The following is a 17,803-nucleotide window of genomic DNA, read 5'->3' on the forward strand; positions in this document are numbered from 1 at the left end:
ACAAGCTTCACCCACCTAAACACAGCAACAGTCGGGAGTAGACAAGCTCAACCCACCTCAACACCGCAACAGTCGGAAGTAGACAAGCTTCAACAACCTAAACACCGCAACAGTCGGAAGTAGACAAGCTTCACCCACATAAACACAGCAACAGTCTGAAGTAGACAAGCTCAACCCACCTAAACACCGCAACAGTCGGAATTAGACAAGCTTCACCAACCTAAACACCGCAGTAGTCGAAAGTAGAGAAGCTTCACCCACCTATACACAGCAACAGTCTGAAGTAGACAAGCTCAACCCACCTTAACACCGCAACAGTCGGAAGTAGACAAGCTTCACCAACATAAACAAAACAACAGTCGGAAGAAGACAAGCTTCACCCACCTAAACACAGCAACAGTCTGAAGTAGACAAGCTTCACTAACATAAACACAGCAACAGTCTGAAGTAGACAAGCTTCACCCACCTAAACACAGCAACAGTCTGAAGTAGACAAGCTCAACCCACCTAAACACCGCAACAGTCGGAAGTAGACAAGCTTCACCAACCTAAACAAAACAACAGTCGGAAGTAGACAAGCTTCACCCACCTGAACATAATGATCGTCTGAAGTAGACAAGCTTCACCCACCTAAACACAGCAACAGTCGGAAGTAGACAAGCTTCACCAACCTACACAAAACAAGCAGTCGGAAGTAGAGAAGCTTCACCAACCTAAACACCGCAACAGTCGGAAGTAGACAAGCTTCACCAACCTATACACCGCAACAGTCGGAAGTAGACAAGCTTCACCCACCTAAACAAAACAACAGTCGGAAGTAGACAAGCTTAACCAACCTAAACACCGCAACAGTCGGAAGTAGACAAGCTTCACCAACCTAAACACCGCAACAGTCGGAAGTAGACAAGCTTCACCAACCTACACAAAACAACAGTCGGAAGTAGACAAGCTTCACCAACCTAAACCCCGCAACAGTCGGAAGAAGACAAGCTTCACCAACCTAAACACCGCAACAGTCGGAAGTAGACAAGCTTCACCAACCTAAACAAAACAACAGTCGGAAGTAGACAAGCTTCACCAACCTAAACACAGCAACAGCCTGAAGTAGTCAAGCTCAACCCACCTAAACACAGCAACAGTCTGAATTAGACAAGCTTCACCAACCTAAACAAAACAACAGTCGGAAGTAGACAAGCTTAACCAACCTAAACACCGCAACAGTCGGAAGCAGACAGGCTTCACCAACCTAAATAAAACAACAGTCGGAAGTAGACAAGTTTCATCCACCTGAACATAATGATTGCCTGAAGTAGACAAGCTTAACCCACCTAAACACCGCAACAGTCGGAAGTAGACAAGCTTCACCAACCTAAACAAAACAACAGTCGGAAGAAGACAAGCTTCACCAACCTAAACACAGCAACAGTCTGAAGTAGACAAGCTTCACTAACATAAACACAGCAACAGTCGGAAGTAGACAAGCTTCACCAACCTAAACACAGCAACAGTCGGAAGTAGACAAGCTTCACCAACCTAAACACCGCAACAGTCGGAAGTAGACAAGCTTAACCAACCTAAACACCGCAACAGTCTGAAGTAGACAAGCTTAACCCACATAAACACATCACTAGTCTGAAGTATGCATACTTTTACCCACCTGATCACATTGATAGTCTGAACACGGCAACAGTCGGAAGTAGACAAGTTTCATCCATCTGAACATAATGATTGTCTGAAGTAGAGAAGCTCAACCCACCTAAACACCGCAACAGTCGGAAGTAGACAAGCTTCACCAACCTAAACAAAACAACAGTCGGAAGAAGACAAGCTTCACCAACCTAAACACAGCAACAGTCTGAAGTAGACAAGCTTCACTAACATAAACACAGCAACAGTCTGAAGTAGACAAGCTTCACCCACCTAAACACAGCAACAGTCTGAAGTAGACAAGCTCAACCCACCTAAACACCGCAACAGTCGGAAGTAGACAAGCTTCACCAACCTAAACAAAACAACAGTCGGAAGTAGACAAGCTTCACCCACCTGAACATAATGATCGTCTGAAGTAGACAAGCTTCACCCACCTAAACACAGCAACAGTCGGAAGTAGACAAGCTTCACCAACCTACACAAAACAACAGTCGGAAGTAGACAAGCTTCACCAACCTAAACACCGCAACAGTCGGAAGTAGACAAGCTTCACCAATCTAAACACCGCAACATTCGGAAGTAGACAACCTTCACCAACCTAAACAAAACAACAGTCGGAAGTAGACAAGCTTAACCAACCTAAACACAGCAACAGTCGGAAGTAGACAAGCTTCACCAACCTAAACACCGCAACAGTCGGAAGTAGACAAGCTTCACCAACCTACACAAAACAACAGTCGGAAGTAGACAAGCTTCACCAACCTAAACACCGCAACAGTCGGAAGTAGAAAAGCTTCACCAACCTAAACACCGCAACAGTCGGAAGTAGACAAGCTTCACCAACCTAAACAAAACAACAGTCGGAAGTAGACAAGCTTCACAAACCTAAACACAGCAACAGCCTGAATTAGACAAGCTCAACCCACCTAAACACAGCAACAGTCTGAATTAGACAAGCTTCACCAACCTAAACAAAACAACAGTCGGAAGTAGACAAGCTTAACCAACCTAAACACCGCAACAGTCGGAAGCAGACAGGCTTCACCAACCTAAATAAAACAACAGTCGGAAGTAGACAAGTTTCATCCACCTGAACATAATGATTGTCTGAAGTAAACAAGCTTAACCCACCTAAACACCGGAACAGTCGGAAGTAGACAAGCTTCACAAACCTAAACAAAACAACAGTCGGAAGAAGACAAGCTTCACCAACCTAAACACAGCAACAGTCGGAAGTAGACAAGCTTCACTAACATAAACACAGCAACAGTCGGAATTGGACAAGCTTCACCCACCTAAACACAGCAACAGTCGGAAGTAGACAAGCTTAACCAACCTAAACACCGCAACAGTCGGAAGTAGACAAGCTTAACCAACCTAAACACCGCAACAGTCTGAAGTAGACAAGCTTAACCCACCTAAACACAGCAACAGTCGGAAGTAGACAAGCTTAACCAACCTAAACACCGCAACAGTCTAAAGTAGACAAGCTTAACCCACATAAACACATCACTAGTCTGAAGTATGCATACTTTTACCCACCTGATCACATTGATAGTCTGAACACGGCAACAGTCGGAAGTAGACAAGTTTCACCTTCTGAACATAATGATTGTCTGAAGTAGACAAGCTTAACCCACATAAACACATCACTAGTCTGAAGTATGCATACTTTTACCCACCTGATCACATTGATAGTCTGAACACGGCAACAGTCGGAAGTAGACAAGTTTCACCTTCTGAACATAATGATTGTCGGAAGTAGACAAGCTTCACCAACCTAAACAAAACAACAGTCGGAAGAAGACAAGGTTCACCAACCTAAACACAGCAACAGTCTGAAGTAGACAAGCTTCACTTACATAAACACAGCAACAGTCGGAAGTAGACAAGCTTCACCAACCTAAACACAGCAACAGTCTGAAGTAGACAAGCGTAACCAACCTTAACACAGCAACAGTCTGAAGTAGACAAGCTTAACCAACCTAAATACCGCAACAGTCTGAAGTAGACAAGCTTCACCAACCTAAACAAAACAACAGTCTGAAGTAGACAAGCTAAACCAACCTAGATAAAACAACAGTCGGAAGTAGACAAGCTTCACCAACCTAAACACCGCAACAGTCGGAAGTAGACAAGCTTCACCCACCTAAACACAGCAACAGTCTGAAGTAGACAAGCTCTACCCTCCTAAACACCGCAACAGTCGGAAGTAGACAAGCTTCACCAACCTAAACACCGCAACAGTCGGAAGTAGACAAGCTTCACCCACCTAAACACATCAATAGTCGGAAGTAGACAAGCTCAACCCACCTAAACACCGCAACAGTCGGAAGTAGACAAGCTTCAACAACCTAAACACCGCAACAGTCGGAAGTAGACAAGCTTCACCCACATAAACACAGCAACAGTCTGAAGTAGACAAGCTCAACCCACCTAAACACCGCAACAGTCGGAATTAGACAAGCTTCACCAACCTAAACACCGCAGTAGTCGAAAGTAGAGAAGCTTCACCCACCTATACACAGCAACAGTCTGAAGTAGACAAGCTCAACCCACCTTAACACCGCAACAGTCGGAAGTAGACAAGCGTCACCAACATAAACAAAACAACAGTCGGAAGAAGACAAGCTTCACCAACCTAAACACAGCAACAGTCTGAAGTAGACAAGCTTCACTAACATAAACACAGCAACAGTCTGAAGTAGACAAGCTTCACCCACCTAAACACAGCAACAGTCTGAAGTAGACAAGCTCAACCCACCTAAACACCGCAACAGTCGGAAGTAGACAAGCTTCACCAACCTAAACAAAACAACAGTCGGAAGTAGACAAGCTTCACCCACCTGAACATAATGATCGTCTGAAGTAGACAAGCTTCACCCACCTAAACACAGCAACAGTCGGAAGTAGACAAGCTTCACCAACCTACACAAAACAAGCAGTCGGAAGTAGAGAAGCTTCACCAACCTAAACACCGCAACAGTCGGAAGTAGACAAGCTTCACCAACCTAAACACCGCAACAGTCGGAAGTAGACAAGCTTCACCCACCTAAACAAAACAACAGTCGGAAGTAGACAAGCTTAACCAACCTAAACACCGCAACAGTCGGAAGTAGACAAGCTTCACCAACCTAAACACCGCAACAGTCGGAAGTAGACAAGCTTCACCAACCTACACAAAACAACAGTCGGAAGTAGACAAGCTTCACCAACCTAAACACCGCAACAGTCGGAAGAAGACAAGCTTCACCAACCTAAACACCGCAACAGTCGGAAGTAGACAAGCTTCACCAACCTAAACAAAACAACAGTCGGAAGTAGACAAGCTTCACCAACCTAAACACAGCAACAGCCTGAAGTAGTCAAGCTCAACCCACCTAAACACAGCAACAGTCTGAATTAGACAAGCTTCACCAACCTAAACAAAACAACAGTCGGAAGTAGACAAGCTTAACCAACCTAAACACCGCAACAGTCGGAAGCAGACAGGCTTCACCAACCTAAATAAAACAACAGTCGGAAGTAGACAAGTTTCATCCACCTGAACATAATGATTGCCTGAAGTAGACAAGCTTAACCCACCTAAACACCGCAACAGTCGGAAGTAGACAAGCTTCACCAACCTAAACAAAACAACAGTCGGAAGAAGACAAGCTTCACCAACCTAAACACAGCAACAGTCTGAAGTAGACAAGCTTCACTAACATAAACACAGCAACAGTCGGAAGTAGACAAGCTTAACCAACCTAAACACAGCAACAGTCGGAAGTAGACAAGCTTCACCAACCTAAACACCGCAACAGTCGGAAGTAGACAAGCTTAACCAACCTAAACACCGCAACAGTCTGAAGTAGACAAGCTTAACCCACATAAACACATCACTAGTCTGAAGTATGCATACTTTTACCCACCTGATCACATTGATAGTCTGAACACGGCAACAGTCGGAAGTAGACAAGTTTCATCCATCTGAACATAATGATTGTCTGAAGTAGAGAAGCTCAACCCACCTAAACACCGCAACAGTCGGAAGTAGACAAGCTTCACCAACCTAAACAAAACAACAGTCGGAAGAAGACAAGCTTCACCAACCTAAACACAGCAACAGTCTGAAGTAGACAAGCTTCACTAACATAAACACAGCAACAGTCTGAAGTAGACAAGCTTCACCCACCTAAACACAGCAACAGTCTGAAGTAGACAAGCTCAACCCACCTAAACACCTCAACAGTCGGAAGTAGACAAGCTTCACCAACCTAAACAAAACAACAGTCGGAAGTAGACAAGCTTCACCCACCTGAAGATAATGATCGTCTGAAGTAGACAAGCTTCACCCACCTAAACACAGCAACAGTCGGAAGTAGACAAGCTTCACCAACCTACACAAAACAACAGTCGGAAGTAGACAAGCTTCACCAACCTAAACACCGCAACAGTCGGAAGTAGACAAGCTTCACCAACCTAAACACCGCAACAGTCGGAAGTAGACAAGCTTCACCAACCTAAACAAAACAACAGTCGGAAGTAGACAAGCTTAACCAACCTAAACACCGCAACAGTCGGAAGTAGACAAGCTTCACCAACCTAAACACCGCAACAGTCGGAAGTAGACAAGCTTCACCAACCTACACAAAACAACAGTCGGAAGTAGACAAGCTTCACCAACCTAAACACCGCAACAGTCGGAAGTAGACAAGCTTCACCAACCTAAACACCGCAACAGTCGGAAGTAGACAAGCTTCACCAACCTAAACAAAACAACAGTCGGAAGTAGACAAGCTTCACCAACCTAAACACAGCAACAGCCTGAAGTAGACAAGCTCAACCCACCTAAACACAGCAACAGTCTGAATTAGACAAGCTTCACCAACCTAAACAAAACAACAGTCGGAAGTAGACAAGCTTAACCAACCTAAACACCGCAACAGTCGGAAGCAGACAGGCTTCACCAACCTAAATAAAACAACAGTCGGAAGTAGACAAGTTTCATCCACCTGAACATAATGATTGTCTGAAGTAAACAAGCTTAACCCACCTAAACACCGCAACAGTCTGAAGTAGACAAGCTTAACCCACATAAACACATCACTAGTCTGAAGTATGCATACTTTTACCCACCTGATCACATTGATAGTCTGAACACGGCAACAGTCGGAAGTAGACAAGTTTCATCCATCTGAACATAATGATTGTCTGAAGTAGAGAAGCTCAACCCACCTAAACACCGCAACAGTCGGAAGTAGACAAGCTTCACCAACCTAAACAAAACAACAGTCGGAAGAAGACAAGCTTCACCAACCTAAACACAGCAACAGTCTGAAGTAGACAAGCTTCACTAACATAAACACAGCAACAGTCTGAAGTAGACAAGCTTCACCCACCTAAACACAGCAACAGTCTGAAGTAGACAAGCTCAACCCACTTAAAAACCGCAACAGTCGGAAGTAGACAAGCTTCACCAACCTAAACAAAACAACAGTCGGAAGTAGACAAGCTTCACCCACCTGAACATAATGATCGTCTGAAGTAGACAAGCTTCACCCACCTAAACACAGCAACAGTCGGAAGTAGACAAGCTTCACCAACCTACACAAAACAACAGTCGGAAGTAGACAAGCTTAACCAACCTAAACACCGCAACAGTCGGAAGTAGACAAGCTTCACCAACCTAAACACCGCAACAGTCGGAAGTAGACAAGCTTCACCAACCTAAACAAAACAACAGTCGGAAGTAGACAAGCTTAACCCACCTAAACACAGCAACAGTCGGAAGTAGACAAGCTTCACCAACCTAAACACCGCAACAGTCGGAAGTAGACAAGCTTCACCAACCTACACAAAACAACAGTCGGAAGTAGACAAGCTTCACCAACCTAAACACCGCAACAGTCGGAAGTAGACAAGCTTCACCAACCTAAACACCGCAACAGTCGGAAGTAGACAAGCTTCACCAACCTAAACAAAACAACAGTCGGAAGTAGACAAGCTTCACCAACCTAAACACAGCAACAGCCTGAAGTAGACAAGCTCAACCCACCTAAACACAGCAACAGTCTGAATTAGACAAGCTTCACCAACCTAAACAAAACAACAGTCGGAAGTAGACAAGCTTAACCAACCTAAACACCGCAACAGTCGGAAGCAGACAGGCTTCACCAACCTAAATAAAACAACAGTCGGAAGTAGACAAGTTTCATCCACCTGAACATAATGATTGTCTGAAGTAAACAAGCTTAACCCACCTAAACACCGCAACAGTCGGAAGTAGACAAGCTTCACCAACCTAAACAAAACAACAGTCGGAAGAAGACAAGCTTCACCAACCTAAACACAGCAACAGTCGGAAGTAGACAAGCTTCACTAACATAAACACAGCAACAGTCGGAATTAGACAAGCTTCACCCACCTAAACACAGCAACAGTCGGAAGTAGACAAGCTTAACCAACCTAAACACCGCAACAGTCGGAAGTAGACAAGCTTAACCAACCTAAACACCGCAACAGTCTGAAGTAGACAAGCTTAACCCACCTAAACACAGCAACAGTCGGAAGTAGACAAGCTTAACCAACCTAAACACCGCAACAGTCTAAAGTAGACAAGCTTAACCCACATAAACACATCACTAGTCTGAAGTATGCATACTTTTACCCACCTGATCACATTGATAGTCTGAACACGGCAACAGTCGGAAGTAGACAAGTTTCACCTTCTGAACATAATGATTGTCTGAAGTAGACAAGCTCAACCCACCTAAACACCGCAACAGTCGGAAGTAGACAAGCTTCACCAACCTAAACAAAACAACAGTCGGAAGAAGACAAGGTTCACCAACCTAAACACAGCAACAGTCTGAAGTAGACAAGCTTCACTTACATAAACACAGCAACAGTCGGAAGTAGACAAGCTTCACCAACCTAAACACAGCAACAGTCGGAAGTAGACAAGCTTAACCAACCTAAACACCGCAACAGTCGGAAGTAGACAAGCTTAACCAACCTAAACACCGCAACAGTCGGAAGTAGACAAGCTTAACCCACCTAAACACAGCAACAGTCGGAAGTAGACAAGCTTAACCAACCTAAACACCGCAACAGTCGGAAGTAGACAAGCTTAACCCACATAAACACATCACTAGTCTGAAGTATGCATACTTTTACCCACCTGATCACATTGATAGTCTAAAGTAGACAAACTTCACCCATCTGACCACGATGATAGTCTGAAGTAGACAAACTTCACCAACCTGAACAAAATGACAGTCTGAAGTAGACATGCTTCAACCACCAGATTACAATTTGAGTTATGAATTAGACAAACGTCACCCACATGACCACAATGACAGTCTGAAGTAGACAAGCTTCCCTTACCTCCTCACAATGACGGTTTGGATGAGAGTTACTTCGCGTGTCATTTGAGTTACTTCCAGCTGTTATAAAAGGTTGACTTAACTAGGTTGTATGTTGTGCATGTCAAGTTGATTGGAATCTAAAACCACCTGGAGTTATCTCCCTTGATCTCTAGCACATGTTGAGACAGACATGTCAAAGTGTCATTGATGTCTTACACCTGTCTTGGTCATTGATGTCTTACACCTGTCTTGGTCATTGATGTCTTACATGGCGTCAGAAGTAAACTGGAAATGGAAAAAATAAGCCCACCTCCTTGATTGAGTTTGTAGGGCAATTAGGGAGAAAACTGGAGAGGATTTAAGCAGCAATGTAGGATTTATCTAATTGCAAGCGGCACTGCTGAGAAGGACTAAGGAGAGCAGGCAAATACATTGCTTCACGTGTTTGTAACTGATGATTTGAAGATTTACAACACTGGACAAATGCAGGTGATGAAACAGAATTAGACCCAATTATGCGAAATTTGAAGTTTACTGTAATCCAAGAAGAAATGTTACCTATGAGAGACATTTGTTAAACACAAGCAATCGAGGTACCAATGAATCCATAGACAGTTGTGTTACTGATCTCACAAATAAGGCAAAGACTTGTGAATATGGCAATTTGAATGACTCTTTCATTTCAGATCGCATTGTTTGTGGAAGTGTCAGTGATCAAGTCAGTGCAAGACTAGTACTTTTGCGTGATTCAGACTTAACATTAGATAAGGCGATAGACGTCTGTAGAGCCGCAGAAGCAAGTGCATCACAGATCAAGGAGTTATCAGGAGAAACAGAAAAAAACAAATTCATGAAATTTCGAAGAGAATTCAAGGAAAAAAAGCAGCACCAAAATCCTCTTCAAAATGAACAAAACTAGAAATCAAACTGAAAGAAAACGCAAATTCAAGGACAGGGATAAAGAGAGGGAAAAGAATTAGAAATGAAAAGGACTTTTTTTTGTGGAAGAAAACACAGAAAAGGAAATTGTATTGCATATGGTGAAACATGTGGAAACTGCGGCAAGAAGAATCACTTGGCACGCGTTTGTCGTTTCAATCAACAGGATATAAGGAAGGAAACAGTTCACATGCTGGAAAATGGCATGACAGATTATGAATCTGAAGATTCTGATGGAAGCAAAGAAGAAACTTTCTTCATGGACGCGCTGACAAATGGAAAGACATGGAAAAAGACTGGAAAACTTATGTTGAAGTTTGTGGAAACCAAGCTTCAATGAAACTGGATACTGGAGCTGAATGTAACGTCATGTCAATGGAATTTTACAAATTGCTTGGAGGAAGAATGCTTACCAGATCAAAGGCAAAGCAAGTGTCATATTCTGGACACAAACTGGAAACGATGGGTAAAGCACATCTTGTTGCCGAATACAAGAAGAAGGTGTTTCCTATGGAGTTTGTCGTCGTCGACAGAGACGTACAGCCAGGACTTCATGCACCTGGAGTTATCTCCCTTGTACCCAAGCTCATGTTGAGTCAGACATATTAAAGTGTCATTGTTGTTTTTCGCCTGTCTTCACCAGCGACTCAACCAAGCAGTCCGGTGTTGTCCATCATTTGTTACACCCACAGGCAGGTCGAGGTGCTATCACACTGTCTGTCACTGCATTGGTTCAGACAGTTTTGGTTTCATGTCTCATTGTCACACTCTGCAACACGACGGGCCCACCACGGTAGATCACAACTCAATGAGTGTGCTATAATCATGGGTAATATTAGTCCCTCGTACAGCCTGCACACAAAGTTAGCAACTCACTCAGCCATTGAATTGTCCACAAAATGGAAGTCCTACGAGTGGTAGTGTGCTGGCGATTACATGCCTCTGTGTGAGAGAGTACGGAATATAGACTGCCACCTGTCAGATCTTCTCTTTATGAGAGCCTCGGTGAGTTAGATCGCTTTTTGCATTGTGCTGGTTGATAAGGTGCTTCACTCTGAGAGTGTGGGTTCGAATTACCAGAGCAAATGACGTCCACTTTTATCAATAGTTAGTCTTTCAAATGTTTCCGTTTGCATATTCTTACAAGACATCATAAGTTAAAGTGGAATTTGTCAGCGGTTAGTCTACGAGTGTCTCAGTCACTTGAGCTGCGTCCTTTGTTTTTTGGCACAATAGCCGTGTCATGTGTGTCGATGTAGTGGAAAACATCAAAGAACTTCTCCATCACATCCACTAAACCAGTCTTTCAACCATCCACTCACTCAAGCAATTACTCAACCATCCACTCGTTCACAAAGCCATCCACTCACCCACTCAACCATTCACCCACCCACTCAACCATCCCCTAAAAAAATAGCCATTCCCTCACACACTCAGCGATCCACTCACTCAATCAACAACTCACTCACCTACACTACCAGTCAAAACACACACCCCACTCTATCATCATCATTGGTAATAAACACTCGGAGCATTAAAAATGAATTGGAAATAATACTTACAACCACCCAGCCAAGTATTATAACTTTACAATTTCCTGGAAACAATACACCTCCCATTGCGCAAGGTCTTCACCAGACATAATTCAGTTGGCTATGTCCTCCTTAATACGAGATTACCAACAGCATACCTATGCGAGTAGGTTTGTGTAAATATAACGAAAAATCTACAAAACGTGTTTCTTAGTCCCTTGGGACATACTCTGCCTCTGGGAATATTGAAGTCAACCCGTATAGAATATGAGTGAGTGAGTATGGTTTTACACCGGCATTTTTGCAGCAATATCACGACAGTCAATTCTTCTATATGAATACGTCAACAAAAATAACTTCTCAGACTGTTCATTTAATCATCAACACAAAAAGCTGTAGACACCCGGTACGAAATGAGTTCGGCACATTAATGCAACACAAGCGACAAGACAAATGTCAGACAAACCTAACTCTATTTTCAGACAATCAGGAAGAGGTTAAGTAGAACGAGATCCCGGTGTCGATTGAGTTGTACTGATCACTGACGCTAGACGCGATGTTGAATACACAGTTATTAAACTAGAACCAGAGAGAAAGGCTGATGATATCACTCTTGGAACTGTGTAAATCGACAAGGACTATTTCAAAAAGGAACCCGTGTCGGTCATCTGATGGTTGTCTGTCGACTATTCTTGTCATTGTGTCAACGTGCATGTTGACGGGAATTGGCTCTTGGGGGAAAAGGTCAAAATCGGCATCACTGTCCTGGAACGTCTTATGCACAACATATAAACAATAAACAACAAATACACAATGAGCGGAATACCTGCTCTTACAACACAAACACAGGGATGAGGCACCTTCTACACGAGGTCTTCCTTACACCAGCACTCAAAATACCAAACTGACTAACAGTGTAATAAATAGGATAAAAATGTATGGATGAACAACTTCTTTATTACAATTAAGAGCGACGTTTCGGTGAAGGTTCTGACACCGTTATCAAGCAAGTGATAAGAAGTTGTTCATCCATAAGTTCTTATCCTTACTTAGTACTCCAACTTCTAACAGCCTATCAAAGAAGTTAACGGAGACAATGGCGTTGCTCTGGACATGGGACATGTGGGCGTGATGAACCGACACAGCTCAGGGGATAATCAATTAAGACAAAAATGTTATACTATATATAACAGTAATTAACGGGAAGTGATATGGTAGCCCAGGTTGGCCAAAAGTCAATATACAATTAAATGTTGGTGAGGATTAACAACGGGGATTAGCGTCAATGGTTGTCCCAAATCAATCGCTATGACAACTGTCTGAAACAAGCCTCACATTGCACAATATTCTCAAATGGTCGGAGCCTTAATTCTGATTCTAATTCTGATTCTGAATATAAGACCAATCCGCAGAATATCTTTTGCACTTTTTTTCAATATCATCTCCATTCACCTCAATACACTTTTAATACCACTTTTATAGAAATCTGCAGATTAGCCCTATAACCTACGTGGAAGACGCTTCCATGATGACGAGGAAGTTAGCGTGCAGCGGACAATAAGTTCATTGTTTCACAGTCTGGCATTAGCAAACAATGGAACAGGTACCAACAACCCAAAAGGTTGACAATCGATCCCGGTCAGTTCGTTCCATGTCAACGATAAAAGCACAGGATCGATTGATCCGAAACCAGGCTCTACAAAATCGAGCTCAAACGATTAATCGAGTTGCTGCAAACTTTCTTCAGGCTACTGGATTACGAGTTACCTGTCAGACGATCAGTATTCGTCTTCATGCAGCTCATCTCTATAATGTACAGCCACGTGTTGTGCCGCAGACATTAATGGTGTACACAACGTCGAAACTTGGGTAATCGTCGCTGGTCACGAGTCCCTGTTCACTTTGCACTTCCTTGATGGTCGTTTCTGGCGACGTCAAAGTGAATGTCAAGCCAATGTCAACCTCAGACCGCATAACTGTTATGGTGATGGATCGTTTTGGTGTGGGGTGGTATCACTTTCAGTGTGCGAACCCCACTTCATGTGCAAAGAAGGGTCATTGGATATTTCTGTCGGGACAACATATTGACACCGTTGTATGTCCCGTTTGCATAGCGTTTGGGTCGCAGTTTTGTCTTTCAGGGCGACAACGTCCGTGCTTATCGTGCACATATCGTCAATGTTAACATCCTGCAGCAGAAAACGTTCCAAGAATGCCATGACCAGCAAGAAACCCAGACCTTTACCCCATTGAACACATCTGGGACATGATAAACATGAACTTGACCAGGCGCTGCAAGGGAAGTGGGCCAGACTTCCTTTAAATCGCCATTGGAAGACTCATACGCAGTGCGCCTCGTCGATCGAATGAATGTTTGACAAATCGTGGTGATAAAACGCCAGCACTGAAATTTCCCATCTCACTCCTGTTGTCTTTCAAGATCGTTGGCGTCGACATTTACTGTCAAACTTTACTTCCGGTTGTATTATGTTCCTAATCCGTTCATTATTTTCATACAACTATTACTGGATGCTATTATCTCCAACAAATATGGAAATTGTAAATTGTTTCCTAGTACCCCTTACATTTTGTAAAGAGTATATGATAAAGCCAATTGTTGAGTGAGTGAGTTAGCCTTGAGTACCCCGGACGGCGAGGGAAATCAAATATGGCCTTCACACAGTGTACCCATGTGGTGAATCGGACTCAATCGTTGAATCGGTCAGCGAAGCTTGTGATGTCCTTACATCAAGGGATAAGCCCTGGTTTAACAGCAAAATTCATTGGCTTAAGAACAGAGAAAAGGAAAACTTTAAAACAAATCTTTTGATTTTTCAAGGAACGAAAATAAAGAAACGTTGCAAATACAATTCAAAAAGAAGCAAACGATGGCGATTGGGATCGTTCAGTTGTTAGCTGTCTCTAAACAAATATAACGAATTATTGGAAATTACTTCTAGTCCATTGTAGAGGCCTTTTCTCATTTTCTTTTGATCGACGTACTGGCACCAGTGACCCGAGGCATTGGCGCGTTTTAAATGGAATGTCATTTGTGTAATGTTGACCGGAATAAGGCAAGGAGTAGAATACCCAAAGTATGTGAAATGCATTGTCACACGCGTGTCACCCTTAACGTAATGGGATACAGTGACAAAGCTTCACATTCGGGTTTCTAAACCAACTCGATTGAGTCGTCGCGTATGTAATATTTTTTAATCTTCTTACAGTAATAGTTGGCCTATTTTTATGCTTGTGTCCCTCAGATGAAAGTAACACACTATGCACAAAAAGCACATATAAATATAATGTAATGTATCGCTTATGTTTTTATCGTTTATGATGTTAACCTTCAGGATAAGGTAATTACCCTACACCGAGTCAATGGACAAACAAATACACACCTGTGACGCATTCAGTGAAGTGACACTATACATATATGTTGCCGTTGGAGTTCAACCCGCCATATTTTTCACAAATGTTTCATTTGTATCTGTTTACCGAGTACACTTTTTATATACAACTCCTGATATCTACACAACAACAAGCCTGGTGATTCGCCCGTGAGAGTCAAACAGGAAGTCGGGTGATGAGGCGCGGCGAGTCAACATCTCCCACTATCAACGCTTGTAAATAAAGACTAGATTTGTGAATTATGAACATTTACGCTTCAAAACATAACACTGACAACAACCTCAACTGTCATATAGCATGTCAGCATATTTAGACGATATACCACCATTGCATATTTCATTATCACAGTCGAAGTTTGTCTTTAGTTGTGAATACAATTCTACTCAAGTTCCGTTTCATTCGGTGATTTTCGAACGATTTCTAAGAGCGAGAATGATGTATGGTATGATTATAATTATGTTGTGACAATAAAGTATACACATTGTGTCAATCTGCCGACATTTTATTGCATTGGAAGAAATCGCTGGAATAGTTTTCCTCATACGAATCACACAGCAGATAATATTCAATACGATTTATATCATACACGTATCAGTTCAACAACGGCAATGTTGTCTGATATACCATTCGGTAATGTATCTCAACGATTCTTTTAAGTTCAAACTAAAAGAACAATGATACGTACTCAAGCTTCAGGTCCTGAAACCCACGTCTGTAAAGAATGTACTTACCTGCTGCGAGACTCAGACTGGCAATCACAAACGCAACACTGGCCCACACCGCCATTGTGACACCCTGCTGCACACACCAGGAAGGGAATCACGCTCCCATATAGATCAATCTATTGTAAATCACCGTGACTTGTGACTATCCAGAGACGGGTCAAATCACTGCTATCAGTTGGTGAATAACAATCGACGAACTGTGAACTGTGAAATGGTTGAATGTACACAACGCTACTTTGCTCGCCATATACAAGGATTCGGTATAAGACATCCAACCGCTTCGTCTATTTCTAACTTGGTAAAATGCCGGTTGTGAGAGCATTTGGCACCAACTGCGTTGTATTCAAAGGGAGATATGCCGTGAAGCATTCTTATCACCAGATCGAAAAAAACATAATTTATAGATTCAATTTAGTCAGAGAGACAGATAAGGCCACGGTAGCTCATGGATCATCACAACTGTAAACTTTTGCTCAATTTGCAGTTCTAGAATATGTAAACCCTTGATCTGCGCGATCTCTGGTATGGTTGTGCCGGATCAGTTATACGTTCCCATCATACACACGTGTGTGTTTGGAACACGTGTCAATGTACATGTTTTCATATTATCTGCCTGATTTGCAGAATATTACAAGTAGTTAATTCTTGCCGGGCACCTCTGAAGGGTACCTTGCTTTGGCCATTAAAATTACCTAGTATTGTTAGTGCAGCAGTATGACATTAGCACGGACAAGAATATAGGTCCCCATACCAGCAACCTTTACTTGTAAGAGCCGACTTAATTGATTGGTCGTCAGGCTCGGTGAGTGCCAAAGAACCTAGAACTGGGCTATTGCTGAGTGCAGCGTTAAACAACAAAAACGCCACTAGATGTGATTAAAGGTTGTACAATATGAAAGAAATCAGAATGCACAAGCTAAAATTCAAATGAGGAAATATCAATTTATTCGTTAAATACGTAGCTTGACATAACAAGACTTAATAAGTGAGTATGAATAATGTCTTACAAAGCCTTCAGTTGTTTTACAGTCAGGGAAGGGAAATCATAGCATATACAATCAACACACATACTGGCATAGAGGAGTGACTACAAAACCTGATTTCATTCACTGTGCAATTAAGAGTGCCATTTTGCAAAAATATTTTCACAGAAAATGACGAGTATGCAAGTTTTGTAATAAGTAGTGTCTAATCTGAATGCCTTGTGCAAATTCCCTTTAAGCATGAAATTACCTATCCTCCATTTTAGGTATGACATCCACGTGTATCAGTTTGACAACCAATATGGCTGTTTAATTAGGTTTTCAGAGATAAAATCCTGGTGTTGTTTTGTTGCAAGCAGCACAAGTTAGACTAATTCTGTTGAAATGACTTTGACACTCTGATCTCAGATAAGAATGAAAACATAAACATATAAACAGTGTACATATTCCACTGGAAGCATATATGGACATCCGAAAATGAAAATATATAAGAAGCCTGCATCTTTACAAACAATACAACAATAAACTAAATGTTTCCTTGGTAAGTAAATTCAAGGTATCACCAATCTATTTTAATCATTACTTCTTCGACATCATTGGTGTTTCATGATGATCAGACCATTGGTTCATCATGTATGATATCCCGTCCACATGTTACACTGGCGACCTTGTTGAAGATGTTTCCACCATCAGTTTGCTTTGGTACTTGCCTAGTGGTTAAAGCGTTCGGTCGTCACGCCGAAAACCTGGGTTCAATTCCCGACATGGGTACAATGTGTGAAGCCCATTTCTTGTGTTCCCCGTCGTGAAATTGCAGGAATATTGCTAAAGACGGCGTCAAACTCACTCACTCACTGTACTCTTCTTATCAACACACTCAAGCATGTTTTTGACTTTTACATCTTCCTTCGGAGTGGTGTTTGGCTACAGCAACTTGTGCAGTGTGTTTAACATAAAAGTGTAAGCGCTGTTACATACATTGATGAGTCAGGTCTGTGATAAACTGATAATCCTGATCAATCCATAAATAAAAGCGACAAAACCATTTCCATAATCATAAGAAATATGTACTACAAGCAGTCGTTTGTACAAATTCCACTCGATCATAAGCTTGTGTTTATGAATCAATGTCGATACCAGGTCTCATTATCAAACTATACATTGCATCTGTCATCGGCAGATATTTCTGATGAATATGGAAAGGGTGGTGT

At 42.4% G+C, this 17,803-nt stretch overlaps 1 protein-coding gene across 1 annotated transcript in view; it reads right to left on the reverse strand.

Annotated features, from left to right (window-relative positions):
• Positions 1–15,892, reverse strand: part of LOC124113984 (multiple epidermal growth factor-like domains protein 10) — a 90,143-nt gene extending 74,251 nt beyond the window's left edge. The window contains exon 1 of the mRNA XM_048400478.1: positions 15,616–15,892. Coding sequence (XP_048256435.1) covers positions 15,616–15,670 — 55 coding nt within the window. The 5' untranslated portion in view covers positions 15,671–15,892. The remainder of the gene's footprint in view (positions 1–15,615) is intronic.
• Between the last annotated feature and the right edge of the window lie 1,911 nt (positions 15,893–17,803).

This window comes from Haliotis rufescens, unplaced genomic scaffold (genome assembly GCF_023055435.1).
Source record: "Haliotis rufescens isolate VD_foot unplaced genomic scaffold, xgHalRufe1.0.p SCAF_2, whole genome shotgun sequence".
Classification (NCBI taxonomy): domain Eukaryota; kingdom Metazoa; phylum Mollusca; class Gastropoda; order Lepetellida; family Haliotidae; genus Haliotis; species Haliotis rufescens.